At 42.0% G+C, this 22,498-nt stretch overlaps 2 protein-coding genes across 3 annotated transcripts in view; both read right to left on the bottom strand.

Moving 5' to 3' along the window:
• The window catches only part of AQP9 (aquaporin 9), an 837,480-nt gene that overhangs the window by 656,262 nt on the left and 158,720 nt on the right, over positions 1-22,498 (bottom strand). The window lies entirely within an intron of this gene.
• Positions 1-22,498, bottom strand: part of MYZAP (myocardial zonula adherens protein) — a 106,378-nt gene that overhangs the window by 36,670 nt on the left and 47,210 nt on the right. For both annotated transcript variants that reach the window (XM_049773679.1, XM_049773680.1), the window contains exons 7-10: positions 20,833-20,958; positions 19,635-19,763; positions 14,319-14,398; positions 10,852-10,957 (exon numbers count right to left, since the gene is read on the bottom strand). In XM_049773679.1, the coding sequence (XP_049629636.1) occupies positions 10,852-10,957; positions 14,319-14,398; positions 19,635-19,763; positions 20,833-20,958 (441 nt within the window). The remainder of the gene's footprint in view (positions 1-10,851; positions 10,958-14,318; positions 14,399-19,634; positions 19,764-20,832; positions 20,959-22,498) is intronic.

Genomic DNA, 22,498 nt, shown 5'->3' with positions numbered 1-22,498 from the left:
TTTTGTGTTCTCAGCAAGCCATGCTGATCTCTATCTAACATGTATATTCTGCCGTGAGTTCTAATAAGATTTTTTAGAAGATCCTTTGAGAACAGGAACTCGTGTCTATTTTGCATTCAGTTCATGGAAAATGGTTTTTTTTTAAATATTAAAGCTAGTTTATTGTCTACTTAAAGCTAGTAGTTTAAAGCTAGTGTTTTCTACTTTGAATCCTCAGAGTATATTGAAGATCTGTACTCACAATATTTATTTTAAATGTATAATTCGCCTTCATATTGCTATAGGTTTACATTCCCATGTTTTATTCTAGAAAATAAAAACAAAAAGTGAAAAAACTTTTATTAAGACATTGTGATTTACAAAGTTATTCATAGTAAATGTAGAGTCTTCTTAAGTGTTTACTGACTGACTCTCCAGATGAGCTCTCTAAAAGTTTGGCTTGGTTCTTTACCATTCCATTCTCAATCCTTAGGCTAAGGTGTGGGTTTCCTGGCTGCTTCAACATGAGGGCAGGAAATGGTAATACGAAAAGATACCATTCTACAGAAACAACTGTAACATGATAAAGGGGGCGTGAAGAAAAGCCAGAGATCAAGGATACAAGCCAGCAAGTTCTGCTTGGAGAAACAAACTTTGCAAGAGAAGAAAAAACACAACACAAAAAAGCCTATATGGATGCCAGAACACAACAATAAAATCCACGTGGATGAGTCTTTATTCATTCAACACATATTTATTGAGCACCTGCTATATGCTGGTGATCATTGCAGGGGTTCAGATACAGCTACGAATGAAACAAATAGCTCTGCCCTCATGGAGCGTACATTCTTATGTAGTATATAACAAATAAAATAAATAAGTACACTAGAACAAAAACACGGGCTATAATGCAAGATGCTAAGTACCATGGGTTCAAAGAGAATAAGGAAGAGGACAGGAGTTATAAAACTTAAGATACAAATCAAATTCAAGTCATTATCCAAATCAAAAAAGTCCTATGCTGAATAAACAAGATAAATAACACAACACAAAGAGAGAGAACTTTTAACAAACAAATGAAATCCTTGTATTATATACCATATCTACAATACACTATAAACAAACAAAAAGAACTATTGCATGGGAGAAGATAATGACATCCAAATATTTAGGGGGGAAATGATCAACATTGAGGGTATACAGAGTGCTTAAAAACCAGCAGGGAAGACAAACCACCAAAGAGAAACAACCAGTGAACAGCCAGATCATCTAGAAGGATGCCCAGATGGTCAAATGCTGATGAAAAGATGCTCAGGACAATTAGTGGTCAGGATGACGCAAATTAAAATTAAAACTATGAGATACTATTTCACAACTGGCTTAAATTATAGGCTGGCAGTGGTCAGAAGCTGGGAGGGTGGGAACAGACAAAGGTACAGAGGAGATGGAAGGGATAGAGGCAGAAGAATAGACAGCAGACAATTAAAGGTAAAACAGTGGTCCCTTGGGCTTTGCAGTGCGGCCTCAAGGTTGCTTTCCCCATGAGGGAAGCACAAGAGATATGTAGCACCGTTTATAGAAGAATAAGCATGGAAGCAAGTTGAATGGTGATAGGCAACATAATATATTTGTACACTGGAATTTTAGATAATAATAAAGTAATTCATTAAAATTAATCATTTAGTTATGTCTGTAGCAACCACAAATAGTGAAATTGGAAGAAAGAGTAAGTTGCAATTATATACAATAGAATTACTTACAAATTATAAAATATCTATGTAAACACAGAAACTAAATGATATGCTGATAATAGATACATATAAATGCAAAACAAAGCAAAACAAAATATCAAACCCTAGTCTGAGCAGAGACCAAAATATTTCCCAGAGAGAAGAGAGGAGAAAAGGGAAAAGATGGAATTGGTGAGTCATTAAGAGTCATTTTATTATATTTTATTTCTGTTTGGGGGGTTTGGAGCCATACCCACTGGTTCTCAGGGGCTACTCCTGACTGTGCTCAGATGGCTATAGGTGTTGTCGAGATCAATGTTGTTTGGCCACTTGAAGGCAAGTGTCATATCTGCTGCACTCTCTCCAGCCCAAGTCTCTTCTTTAAAGTCTGGGGATGAGTCTTAGTAGAACACTTGTCTCACACATCTGAGGCTCTGGATTCCATCACCAGCACCAAAGGAAAAAATACTCTCTTCTCTAATGTTTTCTCTCTCTCTCTTAGTAAAAACATACTTTATTCAGAGATACTAAGAAAGTGAAGGGAGAGGAAAAGAAAGAGAGTAACATGCTCAAGAGACAGCAAAAAGCCCTGGTACACAGACCAGCACAAAAATAGGAAAGCCCACTCTCAAGAGAGGAGATGCAGGCCACATGTGCTTGGGCACCAAGTACCCAGGCAACATATGTATTCTAATGTTCCAGAAAATATATCTGAAACATACAATGATATCAACATTTGTTGATTCTAGAAGATAGTATATGGGTTTTCATGTACTAAACCAATCACAAGAGTTGCCATTGGGTCAAAGATATGTCAAAGAAAATAGTGCAGTGGGAATGGTGCTTGTTTTGTACACAGCCAACCCAGATTTGATCTGCAGAATCCTATATGGTCTCCAAGTCCCACCAAGAATAATCCCTGAGCACAGAGGCAAAAGTGATCCCTGAGAACTGCCAGATATTTCCCCAAAACAAAAACAAAAACAAACAAAAAAAGATGAGGGGTAGGACTTCAGCACCACTGCATGCTGAAACTAAAAAAGAAAACAAGTTCCCTAATAATCCCTCCCTGGAAGATCAACATGGAAATGAGATATTTGTGCAGCCTTGAACTAGGAGAGAATTTTGGTAGCCGGTAAATAGTTGGAGCAGAGATGTAGCCTAAATGCCCCTTCGGGAATAAAGTGGGCGCTGGGGCTTTAAGATCCCTCCCAGCCCTTTAGAATCATTGTGACAACAGAGAGAGGTGTCTGTGACTTTTGTCCTTATGTGCCTTCAAATGAACTCACACTATTTCTGAACACATAGGAGGGAAAGGAATGCATAAGCATGAACTTTCTGATAGTTTCAGACACTTCATATGTTAGATGAAGTAGCAAGATTTGAAAAAATAAGTGAGCATTAAACACTAGACTCAGAAACAATGACATTTTCATTTATTATACATAAATTCCTCCTCAAATTTCTGAATCATGTTTCCTGGACATGTTTCCTGGAAATGGGAGTGACCATGAGTTTTAAGAACCAAAAATTTCTAATCTCATGGTAAAGGGAAGTATAAAGGGGCAGAATGGGTGGAAGGGTGGGTGGAGGGCAGGACTTGAACACCTAACACATGATGGAGGGATGTAAGGCAAGTTCACAATATACCATAGTGTAGGTAGGAAGGGATGAATAGGGACAATTCATTACATTCTCTGGTTTCATGGGATTTTTCTTATACAGATAGGTAATGACTTTTTCAATGATGATTTAGAAGAGCATCATGAGATTAAAGATATCTCTCCAAAAGTGCAAGTGGGTCACAAAGCTAAAGTAAATTCTAGCTAGTTTTGGTGAAAATTCAAGCTCCCCATGAGGTCTGACTATTGTGTGCTCTTGGAGCCAACACTGATAAAGAATAGAGGTACAGCTGACCTGCTGAACCAGTTCATTATAAACAGAGAAAAGTAGCTACCAGTTTCCTTTCCCATCCTATATTTGCTTAAGCTATGGAGAAACATCTAAATGAAAGATCAATGGCAAACATTAAAAAGACACCATAACTTGCTTATCATCACAGAGAAGAGAGGGGAATGAAAAACCCAAATTTCCTCAGTCCTGCAATGAACTCTCTCCCTCTCTGCCCCATTCACCAGCTGATGTAGGCTATAGGAATCCACTATTGTACTAGCTGTACCATACACTGACTGGTACACAACCCTTTTGCCCTGGACCAGCAATACCACTGATACTGCTTTGCAGCAACTAACTAAGGACACACCAGCATCTGTGGCTGACCCAAGAAGACTATGATAAAAATAAAGCATGCATGACAAATACTATATTTCATTTCACTTCCATATATTTTGCTGAACCTATTTCTCTTTTCATCAGACATAATGTGTATGTGAGTGTCGTTTGTTTGTTTGGGGGTCATGCTTAGCAGTGCTTAGAGCTCTGAGCTCAGGGGACCATTTCTGGTAGTGATCAAGGGATCCTATGTGTTGCTGAAGATTGATCCTGGGTCAGCTGTATGCAAGTGCCTTATCTGCAGTATGTCTTTCTGATCACAGACCTCTCTCTCTCTCTCTCTCTATCTATCTATTTATCTATCTACCTACCTACCTATCTCTGTCTCTTGGTGAGTGCCTTATCTGTTGTACTATCTCTCCAACTACAGACCTCTCTCTCTTTTTTTGTTTAAAATTACTCTTGTTTTTAATATAGTCACCATGAAATCACAAAGATATTCATGATCTCTCTCCCCTCTCTCTCTCTCTCTCTCTCTCTCTTTCTCTCTCTCTCTCTCTCTCTCTCTCCAAAATGCCCATAAAGCTAGAAGTATACCAAACTTGTGCAATGACAGCAGTACATGGTTGGCTGCTGAGACTAGACAGGCTCAGGCCAGATCCTACATTCAAAGATAATCAAACTATGTGAAATTTTGGCTGCTGCTAATTTTCACAGGAAGGGAGCGATGGTGGGGAGGCTTCCTTCTTGGAGCACTGGATTCTTTCAAACACTTCCCAGGTCCTCAGCATGTGACCTGTCCTTGAAGCTTTCCCATATATCAGTCTCCATTGTCCAAGGATTTAGGACATGTCTCCACCTGGTACTTTGTGAGTGATTGCTTACTGCTATTTTTTATTGCAGCTCCTTCTTTGATGTCTAGGAACCCAGGTTTCTAAAAATACTCTGCCGATCTTTGAGTTCTCTTGGCTCTGCAGCTGGAGGCTGTACAAGGTCAGGTCACAATATGTGGGTGTTTTCACAAATGAGCCCTACGTGGCCAATTTTTCCTCTTAATAGTAGTTCTTTCTGTTTAGTTCATCAGCTCATCACAGATACACACGCATGCCACCTCCTCCCAGCAGAGAAAGCACAAATGTTCTTCCAATCGCCAACAATAAATGGAATTGCTTCCAACCCAGAGTGGGCTACCATTTTATCATCTTCCAAAGAACCGTAGACTAAATCTGGAGAAGAGCTCGTGTGACATGATCTGGAACAGTTGAATTGAGTGCATTAGGGGGGGTGGGCGCCATACGCTGTTTCCTTTCCTGGCCTCAATTTGGCTCATTACCAGTGGTCGAAATTAGACTAAATCCTCTAATCACAGAGCATTTGGCTGGCATGTGTTTCTATAGTGGACATTTCAGCATACTAACCAATAATTATAAAATATATTATGTTCTTACAAATGGCTGTTCCTTTTAAAGTGGAAGATGCTTGGGATGGAGAAGTTCTATAATTTTTAGATTGCTTTGTGTTTACAGACTCTACACAAAAAATACTAAGTTAGAAATCATCACAGAGTGTAGAAAAAAAGGGAGAAGTTTATCTTAAGATCCCATTTGACCCCCAAATTGCCAAGAGAAGAGCAACTCCCTGTACTGTCAAGGAATCAACCCAGCAACTTTGGCTTCAAATTCAATTTAACTCCCTTAGGTGTACACAGTGTAAGCATTTATTGGGGGTTTTCTAGGTCTCAATTAACATGCTATAAGCATTTTATACATTATCCCATTACTTCACCCCTCTCCCCAACCTCCCCCAAGAAAATACCTTCTGAGCTAGATACTACCCTGTACCCTATTTTTCACATCAGAAGTCTAGCTTTTTGAAGTTCCCACATCTGGCACACGCAGTTTTAATTCTAATGTTCACCTGCACCTCTTGGCAACCTTACATTTCTACCCAGAAATAAAAGTCTCACGTTATGGGGTGTAAGCAAATTCAGAGGTTGAGATGCTTTTTTATGTCTCACCCACTTCTTTCTGGATGGTGAGTTAACTGGACTTGAAAAAGGAGAAGGGAAGCTCTTTGTTAATGCTAAGGAGGTGGTGGAGAATGGGAGAAAAGTGGGGATCCTGGGTGGAGGAAGGCTAGGACCAGAGATGGATTTGGAGTTAGAACCTTGAACTAGAAACTTAACCACTTTGTAAATCATGGTGGAAACAGTTTACGTTTGTCTTCTTTCTTTATTTTCTTTCTTTCTCTTTCTTTCCTTTTCTTTTCTATATTTGTTTTGCTTCGTTTTGGGACTACACCCAGCTGTGTACAAGGCTTAATCCTAGCTCTGCACTTAAGGATAACTCCTAGTGGAGCTCAGGGGACTTTATGAGATGCTGGTGATTGAACTTTATCCCTCTCCCTTATGCCTGTGCTATCAATCATGCCCCATGGCATCATTCTTGAGAACGAACAAAATGCCTAAGGGGTAACAAATATGTTCAAAAGCATTCATCAAGAATTGAGAGAGAGAGAGAGAGAGAGAGAGAGAGAGAGAGAGACTGATAGAGGCTGCTTTATCTTACATTGCAAATGTACCTTTTTTAAAATTCTCATTTTACCAAGGCAATGAGTTCTTCTCTAAAGAGGTGTTAGTGGGAGGTATCACAGATAAGGCCTTTGGTAGACAGAATGCTTCATGTAAATCAGAGTTGCTAGATAGGGGGACATTTGGGCACAGTGGAAAGAGGTCTCCAAGGATCACTTTGGATTTATGGCTTTGCTTAATGGCAGTTCCTTAGCTCCAAGGAAACAAGGTAAGTAGAAGTTTGCCAACTAAGACTGTTACACTTTCCAAGTATGCCTCCCTCTCTACTTTCTGGAGGGATCTGGGTCACCTCAAGGGAGTTCAGCCAATCTGACACCACCTGAACAAGGAAGTGACGGTGAGGGATCCATCCTAAACCCCAGGATGGGCAATACACAAATGCTCAGAGGCCACATATTCACCTCTTCCTTCCACTTCACTTTTAACCCTGGCCTTGGGTCTCCCAGGAACTCTGGCCTTGACTCCTTCCTACTCTGAATCTGCTTTCCAGCTCAGGATCTGCAGCTTCTTAGTGAGGTTGACTTTTCCCACCAGAAAAAAATAATCCAACCGGAAAACCCAGCCACAGAGACCCAAGCTTCCAGTGACAGAACCTACACATGGATTCTCAGCCTTGGCTACAAACTGGGATCTTATGGTACTTAAACACTTCTGGGGGCCAGGATATCAGTTCACATATCAAGCACATGCCTGGCATGTCCAAGGCCCTGAGTTACATCCCTGGTATCACTCCAGTCCCCAATCCCCAGGTAGAGGCCATGTGAGCCTCCTGAGCACCCCTGGGTATGGTACTATTAAAGATTACTCTAACCCCTTCTTTCTGCTACTCCCATCAAATGGATTCTACCATTTTGGGGCTTGTTTTGTTTTGGTTTTCTTTTTTTGAGGGATTAATACCTGGCTGTGTTCAAAGCTAATCCCAGTTGCGTAACAGGGGGTCATTCCTGGTAGTGCACAGGTGGCCATACAATGTGGATAACTGATTCAGGCTTTCCACAAGTAAAGCATGCACTCCAGCCCCTAGAACTGTCTTTATAATCCAAGAATATGCTGGGGCTTTATTAATTATTATTTTATTTCATTTCATTTAGGTTTAGATCACACTTGGTGATGCTCAGGGCTTAGTCTTGCACTCAGGGATCATTCCTGGTAGAGTTTGGGGGGCCCTATACAGTACTAGGAATTGAACTTGGGTTTGCTAAATGCACAACAAGCACCCTAACTTTTGCACTCTCTCCTTGGTCAGGTTTTTCTTAATTTGAGATACATTCTCTTTACAAAGTTCTTCATAATATAGTTGGGTTTTTTCCCACAGATAAATTGTTCCTGATTGAGTTACAGTCATACAATGTACAACAGACTTCACTGGTGCACATTTCCCACCACCACTGTCCTCAGTTTCCCTCTCACCATCCCCTTCCTATCTCTTGGCATACATTTTCTTCCCTCTATATATCTCTCTTTCTCTTTCTTCTTTATTTTTTTCCTTTTAGACACTTTGATTTGCAGTACAGTACACATTTCCCACCACCAATGTCCCCAGTTTCTCTTCCACCCACTCTTTCCAGCCTGCCTCTGAGGCAGTTGGACAGTTTCTTAAGTTCCCCAAGTAGTCCTAACTGAAGTTCAGTATGATTAGAATGCACTAATAAAAACTTCTTCCCTTGCACCTTTGCACTGAAGTAATCATATATTTCATATTAGAGGGTAGAGTGGTACATTAGCTTCTCCCGTAACTGAAAGACAAGCCCCCGGACACTTCCTGTTGGAGGAACACTTCACTCATCACAAAGGGCAGCAGGAAATTCAAAGATTGAAATAATAAAAGGAAATGATGCTTATACTTGACTTGGGAAAAGGTAAAGTTATGCAGTTACGCATACTATGTTACTACCTGTTCAGCTGAAAAAAATGTCATTTACCATTGGCCGTAAATTCCTCCTTGTATAGGGCAAATAAAAACTAATTTTCTTTCCTGGCATTTACCCCTTTGGCAGACTCCCCCACACTCACTTTGGCTTTTAGGGGACTGGGCTGAAAAGGACAAGGCAGAAGGTATGAAGCAATAATCTTTGCAAGCATCTTTGAAAAATAGTTAGAATGTGGATAGCAATCTAAAACAGATGATAGGTGAATTAGTCTTTTTTGTTTGTTTGTTTGTTTTGTAGTCACTCCCAGAAATGCTCAGGGCTTATTCTTGGCTCTGTGCACAGAGGTCTTATTCCTGGCAGTGCTTGGAGGAGCATGTGGGATGCCAGAGACCAAATTCAAGTTGGCCACATGCAAGGCAAATGCACCACACACTGTACTACCTCTCCAGCCTCTGAATTTGAGCATGATGAATATGTTACTGCTGCCCTAAATCTATTTGAGGGGGGCCACACCTGGTGGTGCTCAAGGCTCCTCCTGGCTCTATGCTCAGGGATCATTCCTAGTGGGGCTCTACCTATGTGATAGAGGGAACTGAACTCAGGTCATATGCATACAAGGCAAGTTAACTTCTCGATTGGATTATCTCTCCAGCCCTTAGTGATCTCATTTTAGGTAAGAAGAGAATGCATACCCTCATCCTGTGGTGAGGGGAGAAATATAGAGTCCAGTGGCAGGCAATCACTGGTAAAACCAAGACAGCTTGTCCTGGAAGGGACTTTAGCGGAGGTCACCTGACTCAGAGATGCTAATAGGACAGTGACTCTGTCCCTTGGAAGACATAGACTTTCCTTGGTACTGTGACCTGGGCAGGATAGTCTATCTGTGGACTGGTAAGGCTCACTTCTGGGAATCCCTGGTACTGCACAGATTCATGCCTGACTCTCATAGAAAACCTTACTCCACACTCTTATACCACTCTGCTCCCTGACTTTTCTATGATCCACAGAATTCAACACAGTTTGTCTGAACTTTTCACATTTAAAAATTTTTAAATGGGAATACATGTTAGCTAATGCCTCAAACTATTCTGCAAGCAGGAGAAATGAGGGTCCTTCCCTGTCCTCATAATTCCCTGATCTTAATCTCACTCATTCATATTTCCAACATTTTCTAGATGAGTAAAACAGACATACCTTAATCTTCTATTGTCTGTCATATATTAGGAGCAGGCATGCTTTATTGGGAGGGGGAGCATGCTTGGTGATGCTTAAGGCTTACTTCTAGTTCTGCTCCCAGGAAATAATTGGGGGATCTTATGGGATGTTAGGGATTGAACCCCAGTTTACTATTGTAAGTTAATGCCCAACCTGCTATATTCACTTTAGGTCCAAGAAGCAGAGATACTTCTGTAGTCTGTTCATAAAACAGGTAATTTAAAAAAAAAAGTGAATCTAGGACAAAACTCTTCTACTATCAAACAAATGTTTAATTAGATTTCAACCTATTTCCTTTTCTATTTTTAAATTTAAAAATTCTTAGCCAAACCCAGAGTTCTCAAAGGTTATTCCCAGTTTGGTGCTTGGGGTCCTTCTCAGCAATACTCAGGAAATCAACTGATGCTTGATGGAACCTGAGGCTCCTGCATGCAAAGCCTGCCTGGATCTCTCTCTTTACCTCTCTGACCACACAAGTTTGCTTTGAGACTGAGGAACTTTGTCCCTATGAATTCTTACAACTTTGTTGGCCATAACTGTCCTATTTTCTATCAGCATTTTAACTTTATTTAAAAACAAAAATGCTTTGGTGCAATATGATTGACTTCACAAAGCAGAGACTTTCTTTTATTGCACATCACCTCAAGAAAGAGTCATGATTGGCCCTCAGTAAATTAGCAATGCTCAACTACCTGGTCTTTCAGTTTGAAAAACTGAATAGTAGGCAAGGTCCAGCCTACAATATACCATGCTCAGACAAGGAGAGAAAAGTTAGGGGCAAAGGAAAGCATGAAGGGGAAACAGGAGTAGGAGGAGAAAAGGGAGAGAAGCAGATGGGGAGAGAGTGGAGGGGCAGGGAAAATGGAGAGATGGGGAGAGAACAGAAAGAGTAGAGATTGGGGAGAGAATAGAACATGCCCTGAGACAGGGAACAGTCATGAGAATGAGCCTGAGGGAAGCACAGGGCCTCTCCTTATACCTTTATTCCCTAAGCTGAGACACACACACACACACACAGGCCACCCATATCTGTCTCTGAAAGGTGGTGGATTAGCTCTGGAGAAGGACCTCTTGGAGAGGGGTTATCACTGGCCCACAGGGAAAAGATGAGGGAATTTCCCTTTGTGCCCAAAGACCAAGTGACCTCAACAAGTTCTCTGAGGGCCATGGAAAGCAGCTGAGGGTGGGATGTGGCTTGAGGCACTAACAAGCCTGGTCCTTTCTCAAGACTTACCTCCTCAACCATCTGCTTGACCTTCTTCTGTTGGCAATGTACCATATCATCAAGGTGCCGGATCCGTTCTCGGAGGCTGGCAGATGCCTCCTCCAGCTGCTGATACCTACAAAGAAAGAAGAAAAGCTTCTGAGTATTCAACCCAACTACAGAGATACAGAGGCACCACTGGGAAGGACAACTGGCAAGACCAAGGAAGGGGAGGCCAAGACGCAGTCCTCTCCCTATGTCCATCCTGGATCAACTACGAACTCATTGCCCCATAGCAGAGAAGACTGAGCTTCTTTCCAATTACCACTGACAAGTTTTACCCTGTCAAAGGACACTGAGTTATTATTTCCCAAAGTCAAAGTCTGAAGATTTAAAAAAAAACTTTATATATTAATTGATTGATTGGTTGGTTTTGGGGCCACATCCATTGGTTCTCAGGGGTCACTCCTGGCTCTGTACTAGAAATAGCCCCTGGCAGGATAAGGAACCATGTGGGATGCTGGAAATCGAACCAGGTCCTTCCCGGATTGGCTGCATGCAAGGCTATCTCTCTGGCCCCCTGAGGATTTCTTTTAATATCACAAGCAGATAAAAGACATTCTGCATGGGGGTTAATACAACATTAATGCATTCAGCAAATTACTTTATGAGGAGAATCGAGGAGAGGAAGCTAACAACACAATGAAATATCTGAAATTAGGAAACAAGTACTGGGAAGTCTGAAGTTAGAGTTGTTCTCAGCACTATTTATTTTGGGAAATTGGAGCCTACTTGAAAGACCCTCTCTGCAGGGTACAGTGAGTGGGCATCTGTCTGCAAGTAGCCAACACTACTTCAGCCCCTGGCATTGCACGATTCCCCCAGCCACAAACCAGAAATAGCCTCTGAATAACAACCACTGAGTGTAGTCCAACCCCACCCCCTGCAAAAAAATAAAGACCCGGTTTGCATCAGAACAGAGCAAACCATCCTATAAAACTTTCTGTAGCTTTGCTTGATTGAAAAAGAACCAGCAGTTGAGTTCTTCAGCTCTTTGGGGTCAGTTTAAGGAGCACTAGATGAAGGTCTGGTGGGCTGGGCACTACTTCCATTTTTTTTTTTTTTTCAGAACATCTGCAGCTCTCTGGACTCTGGAAACTGCAGAGTTTAGTTCTTTTTTTTCCCTAGGCAGGACACCTAACAACTCCATCACAAAAAGAGGATAATTCGATGTTTTTTTATCATAGGAGGGAGGAAGGGAGGGAGGGAGGGAGGAAAGGAGGGAGGGAGGGAAGGAAGGAGGGAGGGAAAGAGGGAAGGAAGGAAGTGAGGAAGGGAGGGAGGAAGGAAGGAGGGAGGGAAGGAGGGAAGGAAGGAACGAGGGAAGAAGGGAAGGAAGGAATGAAGGAGGGAAGGAAGGAAGTGAGGGAGGGAGGAAGGAAGGAAGAAAGGAAGGAATGAGGGAGGGAGGGAGGGAAAGAGGGAAGGAAGGAAGGAGGGAAGGAGGGAAGGAAGGAAGGGAGGGAGGGAGGAAGGAAGGAAGAAAGGAAGGAAGGAAGGAAGGAAGGAAGGAAGGAAGGAAGGAAGGAAGGAAGGAAGGAAGGAAGGAAGGAAGGAAAGAAGGGAGGGAAGGGAGGGAGGGAAGGAAGGAAGGAAAGTAGGGAGGGAAGGAAGGAAGGAAAGGAGGGAGGGAAGGAAGGAAGAAGGGGAGGAAGGGAGGGAGGGAGGGAAAGGAGGGAAGGAAGGAAGGAAGGAAGGAAGGAAGGAAGGAAGGAAGAAGGGGAGGAAGGAAGAAGGGGAGGAAGGAAGAGAGGGAGGGAGGGAAGGAAGGGAGGGAATGAAGGAAGAAGGGGAGGAAGGAAGAGAGGGAGGGAGGGAAGGAAGGAAGGAGGAAAGGAAGGAAGAAAAGGAGGAAGGGAGAAGGAGAGGAAGGAAGAGAGGGAGGGAGGGAAGGAAGGGAGGGAAGGAAGGAAGAAGGGGAGGAAGGAAGAGAGGGAGGGAGGGAAGGAAGGAAGGAGGAAAGGAAGGAAGGAAGGAAGGGAGGGAGGGAGGAAGGGAGGGAGGGAGGGAGGAAGGGAGGGAGGGAGAGAGGTAGGAAGGGAGGGAGGGAAGGAAGGAAGGAGGGAGGGAGGAAGGGAGGGAGGGAGAGAGGTAGGAAGGGAGGGAGGGAAGGAAGGAAGGAGGGAGGTGAGGGAGGAGGGAGGGAAGGAGAGAAGGAAGGAAGTAGGGAAGGGAGGGAGGGAGGGAGGAAGGAGGGAAGGAAGGAAGGAGGGAAGGGAGGGAGGGAGGGAAGGAAGTAAGTAGGGAAGGGAGGGAGGGAGGGAGGAAGGAGGGAGGGAAGGAGGGAAGAAAGGAAGGAGGGAAGGGAGGGAGGGAAGGAGGGAAGGAAGGAGGGAAGGAAGGAAGGAAGAAAGGAGGGAAGGGAGGGAGGGAAGGAGGGAAGGAAGGAGGGAAGGGAGGGAGGGAGAGGGAAGGAGGGAAGGAAGGAAAGAAGGAAGGAAGGAGGGAGGGAGGGGAGGAAGGAAACGAGGGAGGGAGGGAAGGAGGGAAGGAAGGAAAGAAGGAAGGAAGGAGGGAGGGAAGGAAGGAAAAAGGAAGGAAGGAAGGAAGGAAGGAAGGAAGGAAGGAAGGAAGGAAGGAAGGAAGGAAGGAAGGAAGGAAGGAAGGAAGGAAGGAAGGAAGGAAGGAAGGAATCTCAAGTCACAGAGGTAATATAAGGGTTAAGTTCTTAGCCTTGCATGGAACCAACCAGTTTAGTCCCTGTGCCAGGAATGATCTTTGAGCAGAGCCAGGAATAGTCCCGAGCACTTCCAGGTGTAGCCCAAATACCACCATCACCACCAAAAACAAAATAGAGAATCAAAGATTCTCAGGGACTTGCCCCCACTGTTCAATGCATCCTAACCTATATCTCTTCACCAGAGGACTTGTATGGTTTCTGTGTCTTTAGGTTTCTAAAATCGATCACATGTTGTCTCATTTTCCATGTGGGACTTCAGGTACTCACCACCAAAGGACAAGGCAAAGGGCAGCCAAGCAATGCTTGGAATGTTTGGAAACAAAGATATTTTAAATTTTGTTTTCCAGGCAATATTAGTCAGAGTCAATGAGTGTTTTCATCAGAAAGGTGCATCCTGTAAAGCCCAAGGTCAAGGAGAACATTTATAGACTGCCCTTTCTACTTAAAATGGTCAGTGCTGCTTTCCATGGCACTAACAACCAGCCGAGAAACTAGACTGGGCCCGGAAGTTCCTAAAGAAACCAGATCCAAACAGGAAGCTCTTGGCCTGGAATTTTTTTTTAAATACTATCTTTATTTAAGAACCATGATTACAAACAAGTTTGTAATTGAGTTTCAGTCATAATCAGCCTGGAATTTTTAATGTTCCAGTCCACAGGCTGCAATGACCAAATGAATGAAAATGCAAGAGCCCAGAGATCCTACTGAAACCCAGTGTGTACAGCACTGAAATTCATGATGGGCACAACAGTCTCACCTCTCCTTGTCAGAATTCATAACTTCCCCAGACATTTCTGTTTCATGTTCTACAAGCTGGAGTTGCAGTTGATGGCGTTCCTAAAGCCAAGAAAAATTGATGTTTAATCAATGTATCTGAAGAGCAGAGAACACAGGTCAAGCAAACAAACCAGTTTTAGGAAGTTCAACCTTTTTTTTTTTTTTTTTATGTTTTAAGTACTGTTTTTTTTTTTTTTGTTTATTTGTTTTTGGGTCACACCCGGCATTGCTCAGGGGTTATTCCTGGCTCCAGGCTCAGAAATTGCTCCTGGCAGGCACGGGGGACCATATGGAACGCCGGGATTCGAACCGATGACCTCCTGCATGAAAGGCAAACGCCTTACCTCCATGCTATCTCTCCGGCCCCCGGAAGTTCGACTTTTAATGTTGTGCCCAAGGGTCTTTAATACACCCACGTCCCCAGAATCCAAACAAAGTCAAAATGGAAAATTCTGCATTTAAATCTATAGACATATTGATGAAATAAACAAAAACATACAGATGAAGGAGAGCCTAATGAAGAATGTGGATTTCATACAAAAAAAAAAAAACTGAACAAAGACTGACTTGTATTCTACCAGTACAGATATTCAATCAGATATCTTATATGAGAAAAAAAAAATCTTAATTTGGGGGGGGGGGGGTACCACACCTAGTAGTATTCAGGATTTACTCCAGATTCTGTATTCAGGGATCAGTTCTAGCAGGTATTAGACTGGGCTGGGGACTTCTTATGAAAATTTATACTGTAAGTAATAATCAATACTTTCGGTGATGTTACAAAATCTTTTTTTGTTTTGTTTTGTTTTTTTGGGTCACACCTAGCAATGCTCAGGGGTTACTCCTGGCTCTACACTCAGAAATCTCTCCTGGCAGGCTTGGGGGACCATATGGGATGCCAGAATTTGAACCATCGTCCTTCTAAATGCAAGTCAAAAGCTTTACCTCCAAGCTATCTCTCTGCCCCCCCCCCTTTTTTGGTGTTACAAATTCTTAATTATCTTCAAATTATCAAGAAAAGGAGATCTGGAACATAGATAATATCTTATAGATAATCTGGGTGGTAATTAGACAAATACATCATATGAAAATATACTGTGACAGAATAATAATCTCCCCAAAATTTTCCATATCTCGATCTCTGAAATCTGTGCATTACTTCCCTTTTGTGGAGAATGGAACTTGCAGCTGTGATTATATTCAGGATCTTAAAATGGCCACATAGAGGAATCTGAGTTACAGTCAGAAAGAGATAGACTGAAAGATACTACATTCTGGCTTTGAAACTGGAGAATGGGCCTATGATCCAAGAAATATAGGTTGTCTCTAGAAACTAGATAAGACCAGAAAATGGATTCTCTTCTGTGCACCTTGCCTAGCCATCACCTTGATTTTTGGATTCATTCACCTTTCAGAACTCAGTAGTACATCTAACAACTTTAAATTTGTACAGATCAGTATAAATAGGTAAATGTAAATGGTTCCTACTCTCAAAAATAATATAGTAACCTGGGTATTTATTTTAGTATAGATATCATCATAATTAAAACTGTGCTAGGAAAGCATTACAGATGTTAATTTAATAAATTTCCTTAAAATTAAGCTTATCAAATCCTTGGGGATTATTGACTCATAGGCTCTCTTCTAAGTAATAATGTCCCTTGTCATTAGGTTCAAATATTCTCCCAAAGTCTTAGAGTTATAAAGACCCCAAACCTCATTGCCTCAAAATTTTCAAATAAATCTTTGAAAATGTATTTAATTGGGAAACTTGGAAGTGGTTTACCAAAAGCTATATCACAGACATAGAGGAATGAACCACTCTGACCAAAATGAATGTCATCATCAGTGTATTTCAAATCATAAATGGTTACTGAATCCGTGGTTCAATGGGTAAGGTGCTTGCCCTGCACATGGCAAACCTGGGTTCCATCTCACATGGTCCTTTGAGCCTTCCAGGAGTAATTTCTGACTGCAGAGCCAGGAGTAAGCCATGAAAACCAATTGGGGTGGCTCCAAAACCAAAAATAATAATAAGAGGAATTGGAGCAATAGTACAGTGGATAGGGCATTTGCTTTGCATGTGGCTCACCTGGATTTGATCTCTAGCATCACATATGATCCCCCAAGCACTGCCAGGAATAATTCCTAGGTACAGAGCCAGGAGTGGCCCAAAATCCAAAAAATAAATAATTGTAATAAATAAAATCATAAAAGAAAACTACTTTCAGAGAGATTTTTGCCTTGTTTTATTTTCATTTTCCTCTCCTTTCCCTATGTGTTTATGGTAGTAGTTAATTCTAAATGTCTACAGATAACTCACTTTGCTATTGCCTGGCCTCATGCTGCCACCAGCTGGAAATGTACATTAGTCTTAAAACTGAGCACCCACTCCACAGCCCCCCACAAAACAATGCAGGAAAAAGTCTCAGAAAACACTTAAAATTTTAGGTTTTCTAGGAGTCAGAGAGATAGCATAGTGATAAGGCATTTGCCTTGCACACAGTCAATCCAGGATGGGGCAGTGGTTCTAATCCCGGCATCCCATATGGTCCCCCATGACTGCCAGGAACGATTTCTGAGCACAGAGCCAGGAGTGACCCGAGTGCCACTGGATGTGACCCAAAAACAAAAACAAAAACAATTTAGGTTTTCAAGATTGAGATCTAGAAAATGTATAAGTGTGCCTGGCACACGTATTTCTTATGAACCCACCATCAGGATGGAGGCATGGAGGTTTTTTTTTTTCTATTTTTTTAATAATATTTTATTTAAACACCTTGGTTACAAACATGATTGTGGTTGGGTTTCAGTCATATAAGAGGACATCCCCCATCACCAGAGCAACATTCCCACCACCAATGTCCCAAATATCCCTCCTCCCCACCCCGCACCCACCTGTACTCTAGACAGGCTTTCTATTTCCCTCATACATTCTCATCGTTAGGATAGTTCGCAATGTAGTTATTTATCTAACTAAACTCATCACTCTTTGTAGTGAGGTTCGTGAAGTGGGCTGTAATTTCCAGCCCTCCTCTCTTTTGTCTCTGAAAATTATTGGAGGCATGGAGTATTAATCTGCTCCACAAAAGTTTCTTCCAAGATTCTTACATATTAGAGAAACAGATTCTTCAAGTAAAATACTCCAAAGAATAGACAGTAAGTTAAGCAGTAAAGAGGCTTTGTGGATCAGATAGATTGTTCTTGATCACAATCCTAAAACAAATGATAACTAGGGAGGAACACTACCAACACCGCCACTGTGAGGTTGAACAAAATCCCTTCTCTCAAAGGCATATTAACACTGACAGGAATTTATGGGGCCTTCACTAAGCCCAGCATTTCTCCAGTGTGAAAGAAGATACAAGAAAGGACAATACCTTTACAGGATCCACAAGAGATACCAACAGAACTCAGGGAAGGTTTTTTATTGGGGATATGCTGTCAGGTAGGCAGGCAGCCCAGTTTTTATGCATAAGGCTCTCCCTCCAGCTCTGTGAGAGGGCAACAGGGAGAAGCTGGTACCAAACAGCATCTCCAGGGCATAAAGAATGGTGCAAGTAGCCCATCTCAGAGAGGCTGGTCCCAAAACAGCCTGAGATACAAGTAAAATACAAATCTGAGTCACACATGTGTGAACTCTTCCTCTATCTGAATTTTCCTCATTGGTTCTTCACAGAAGCTGGATAAAACATATGAGCAGTTCTTTACAGAGGAAATTGAGGTCAGAAAAAATCAAGTCACTAGCTCCAATTCAAAATAGAGGCAAAATTTACACCCTGGACTATCTGACCCTAAATGACCTATACTTTGGCATCTCTTTGGAATCAGGATTAGCTATGTGCAGGCAAATGCTTAATCCCTGTCCTATCTCTCCACTTCCTAATCAACCTGTATGTCAACCACTGCACTAATAGGTTTTGTGAAATGACTTTCCCATACCCCAGCCCATTTTGTTCTATATCACCTGTTATCAGAGGGAGTCTATGTACTAACCAGCTTTCTCTGCTGCTTCAGGAGAAGGGTCATGTAGGAGATAGTCACCCAAATTCTAGAAAATGCTTTATTACCCAATCTTTACCACAACCATCTCCAACCAATATGGACATCCTTTCTAAACATGAGGCCCACCCATTTTCCCATAAAAGAGCAGCTTCCTTACTGGTGAGATAGTACAGCAGTTAAGGCACTTACTTTGCACATGGCTGACCCAGATTCAATTCTCAGTATCCTATGTGCTCCCCTGTGTACTGTCAGGAGTAATTCCTGAACAAAAAGTCAAGAGTAATCCCTGAGCACCATTAGGTAGAGGCCCAAAGCATAACAAGATCAGTTTCCTTAAGCCTAGAGAGTAGAGGCAAAACTGCCATTGACTCTCCTGTTGACTCATCACTTTCAAACAGAGAAATAGCCTAAAATGAGAACACCCCCACTATGAGTCCCAAAGCTCCACAGCACTGAACTGAGGACTGCTTCCACTCCTATATCTTGCCAATCAGGCAGCTGTAGAAGGGTTCATGGTACAAACATGGGAATTATGAAGCCCAGATGCTGCCAATCCCATGGCTACTCTTTTTTCAGCATCAGCATGACTTCTCAGGCCACAGTCTTGACAACTCACTGCTGCTCTGCCAAACCATGCACTGCTAGAGAGTCATTTTCCATGACTTTGACCCTAAAACCCCTCCTATCCTTGAGAAGTCAGTTGCCACCTGCTTATTCCTTTCTGACCCTTCACTTCCTTTTAGCTGCTTTCCTCTCCACTGGGCCTTCTTCTGCCTTCTCCACTGCTGATCTCCCCCCTTTTCCTTTCTCTGACCTCTTTACATCCATAAGCTCCTGCCTCCCACACCCCCACTCCCCAAAAGTCTGCTTAACATACCAACAGATGGGGAAGAGAGCATCCCAAAATCTAAAAGGGTAGAGAAAGCATGCCCCAAATGTTATAGGCCCCAGTACTGATATGGTTTCTATATACTATTGGGCTTGATGACCCAATGAGCAAATAAATCCTGGCATGGGGCTGAGGTAGAACATGGCTGTAAAAGTATTAAATTGTGCGAATAATTTTATCTTTTAGACATCAAAATAGTTACAATGGGAAACCTTTATTATTTCCTTGACTATATTTTGTAGTTATTTTTCCTTTCATGAAAAAGAAAATTATAAGTTGAAGGAGTAAGAGAGATCCCTCCATTTGTATTGAGAACTCATCCCTTCACATAGATTCACACAGGGGAACTACATAAAACCAGGGTAAGGAGAGGGTGGCCAGAAGACAAGGAGAATCTATTACCTTTCCCATGCATTCAATTAGCCTGTCCAGTTCCCCGATTCGCTGATCTTTTTCCTCTAGGCTAATCTCTGCTGCTTGCATCTTTTTGTTGGCTTCCTCAATTGCCTTCAGAAAACTGTTGGTTTCTTCCTGCAAAACAAACAAGACCCTTTTCAACACAACCACAAAACCTCCAAATACTGATCAGTGTCTCAACAGTGTCCTGGTATTGCTTCAATATGATGTGTCTTTCCAAACATGACCCCGGGGCTCAGAAACACCTCATAGATCAAGAACTCAACTTTCCACAATTCTGATTGATACCTATGAATAAAAACACAGCATGTGGTTTTGTAGTGGGCCTAGTTATTGGTTCTCCCTGCTCCCTGGAGTCTATATGTTTAAGAAAGAGCTCACAAACATTCCTAATTCCCAATTTCTAATTCCTAATAGTGTTGTCTACATCTCACATTGAAAAGCTCCAATGGGCAATGCCAAGTGTAGCTAGAGTAAGGGAAGATGTAAAGACAGTCATTGAAGGCTAGGGCTGAAGTGATGGTGCTTACTTTGTATGTAGCCAAACCACTTTTAATCTCTGACACTCCACAGGATGCCCTGAGCACTGCCAAAAGGAATGATTGAGTACAGAGCAGAAATAAGCACTGTTGGCTGTCACCCCCCAAAAAAAGGTTTTTAAAAATAAATTGGGGGCTATTCCAAGCAGGAATGGGCCGAATCAAGGAAGGAAAGAAGGAAGAAGAAAACGAGTGAATATATTTCTCAACTCCTCCCCCAACTGAAAATCCACAGATGTATTCTGAGAAGACACCCTATCTGACTTAGTAAATGTAGGTATTTCCACCATTCGCATTCGTATTATTGTCATGTTGTTCAAATACCTTTGGATGCACCACTCAAACAATTGATTACAGGATTCACAGGGGGCCTGGGTTTAGCTCCAAGGCTCACACATGCAGTTGCAGCATACCAGAAATTCCACACACTGTGGTTGCACTGAGGGCTCCAAATAGCAGTGCTACTGGGATTACACTCACCCTGTGGAAATACTGCTGAGCATCAACTCTCAGCCACAGACTCACTGGGCAGGTGCCCAATCACAGAGCCACCCCTAGAACCCTTGAAGCCCCACTATTTAAATCTTACCCACAGAAAGGACTCAAGAATGGAGATGACTTTGCATGCACTTGTGCATACACACCATGAGAGCTTCCTTCTCAGCGCTGTGCTTCTGCTGTTCCTCATGCAGCTTCTCCTCATACTGGCTGTACAGCTTCCTGGCCATCTCCCTCAGCACCTCGGCGTTGGCTTCCTGGGAGGACTCCACCTGGAGAGACACTTGAGTCAGACCTTCTGCAGCTTCCTGGCATCAGAACCTTTCAGACCCACATAATAGTGAATCATAGGACAGGGCTCTGCAGTCAAGCTCACAAGGAAAGGGACGGAAAGATAAATCAAAAGGGCTGTGTAGGCACACCAAAAATTAAAATGGCATTTAACACTCATTCCTCAAAACAAAGTGCTCCCCATCCAGGAATTTTTCAAAGGGCAGAACTGTAGCCACCCCACTCTGCAATGCAGTTCTTAAAAACAACCTTCTCTATGCAATGTGTCCTTGCTTCACTGTCTTTCACCAAACTCCTTTCTCCGATGTCATTTCCTTTCTGATGTTCTTTTGATCCTGAAATGCTGGTGTCTTTCATTCTGTTTTAATAAGTTTTTTTCCTCTGGAAAATATGTCTACACCCTAATGAACCTCAGAAAGATATGGTTTTTCATTTTTCAGTAGACTGAAAAATAAGACTGCTTCATTATTGGAATAGGGCCAGGGAAGGAGAAACTATAAAATTAAAAAATAAAAATGTGATATAAAGGAGAAAAGAGGGTTGGAGCGATAGCATAGTGGGTAGCATGTTTGCCTTGCATGTGCTGACTCAGATTCAATCTCTGGCATCCTATATGGTCCCCTGAGCCTGCCAGGAGTGATTTCTGAGCACAAAGTCAGGAGCAATGCCTGAGAGCCACTGGCTGTGGTCCAGAAAAAAGAAAATGAATAATCATAAAGGAGAAAAGAATAAGAGGGAGAGGGATTTTACAACTACACATGTTCTATTTCAGAATATATGTAGTTTTATATATTTGACCTTGAACATACAAAAAAGGATATAAAACCATTCAAGAGCCAACCATAAATAACTGGATAAAGAAACTACGGTATCTATACACAATAGAACACTGCTTAGCTATAAGTGAGGATCAACTCTTGCCTTTTGATACAATGTGGACAGAACTGGAGGGAGTTATGTGAAGTAAAGAAGTCAGAGGAGAACAACTGCTAATGATCTCAATCATAGTGATATAGAAAGAAACAAAGGAAGAGAAGGAAGAGTGGTGCATGAAAATGAACTGTTGGACTCTGAACACAGAACCGAGGCTATGGAAAGGAAGGGAAAGGAATGAGGACATGGGGATAGGGCAAACAACATAACACTGTAATAAATTAAACTGAAAATTAAAAACCAAAACCCCCTGCCTTTTAAAGAAAACACAAGAAAGCTAAATGTTGATCCAGAGTGGGAAGAAATAAGTGAAAATCAGTATCTAATAAAGAATTTGTATCTAGAACATAGCAATACTTTCACAATAATAAAATACACATGTCCCAGTTCAAAGCTGGGCAAAGATCTAAAGAGACTCTCTCAGAAGATCTAGATATAACCACTAAACACAAAAAAGTTATTTCAGTAACATCACTGTGAGATATTAACAAGTTTTACAAATTAACTCTCAATGACATATTTTTTGATAATTCCATTTGCCTTTGTGTTGTCACAAACAATATAAAGTAAATTTTCAGTGTCTGCAGG

The sequence above is a fragment of the Suncus etruscus genome, chromosome 5 (assembly GCF_024139225.1).
Source record: "Suncus etruscus isolate mSunEtr1 chromosome 5, mSunEtr1.pri.cur, whole genome shotgun sequence".
In the NCBI taxonomy this organism is placed as follows: Eukaryota; Metazoa; Chordata; class Mammalia; order Eulipotyphla; family Soricidae; genus Suncus; species Suncus etruscus.
The sequence above is the reverse complement of the archived record's forward strand: the minus strand, read 5'-3'. Positions and strand labels throughout refer to the sequence as shown.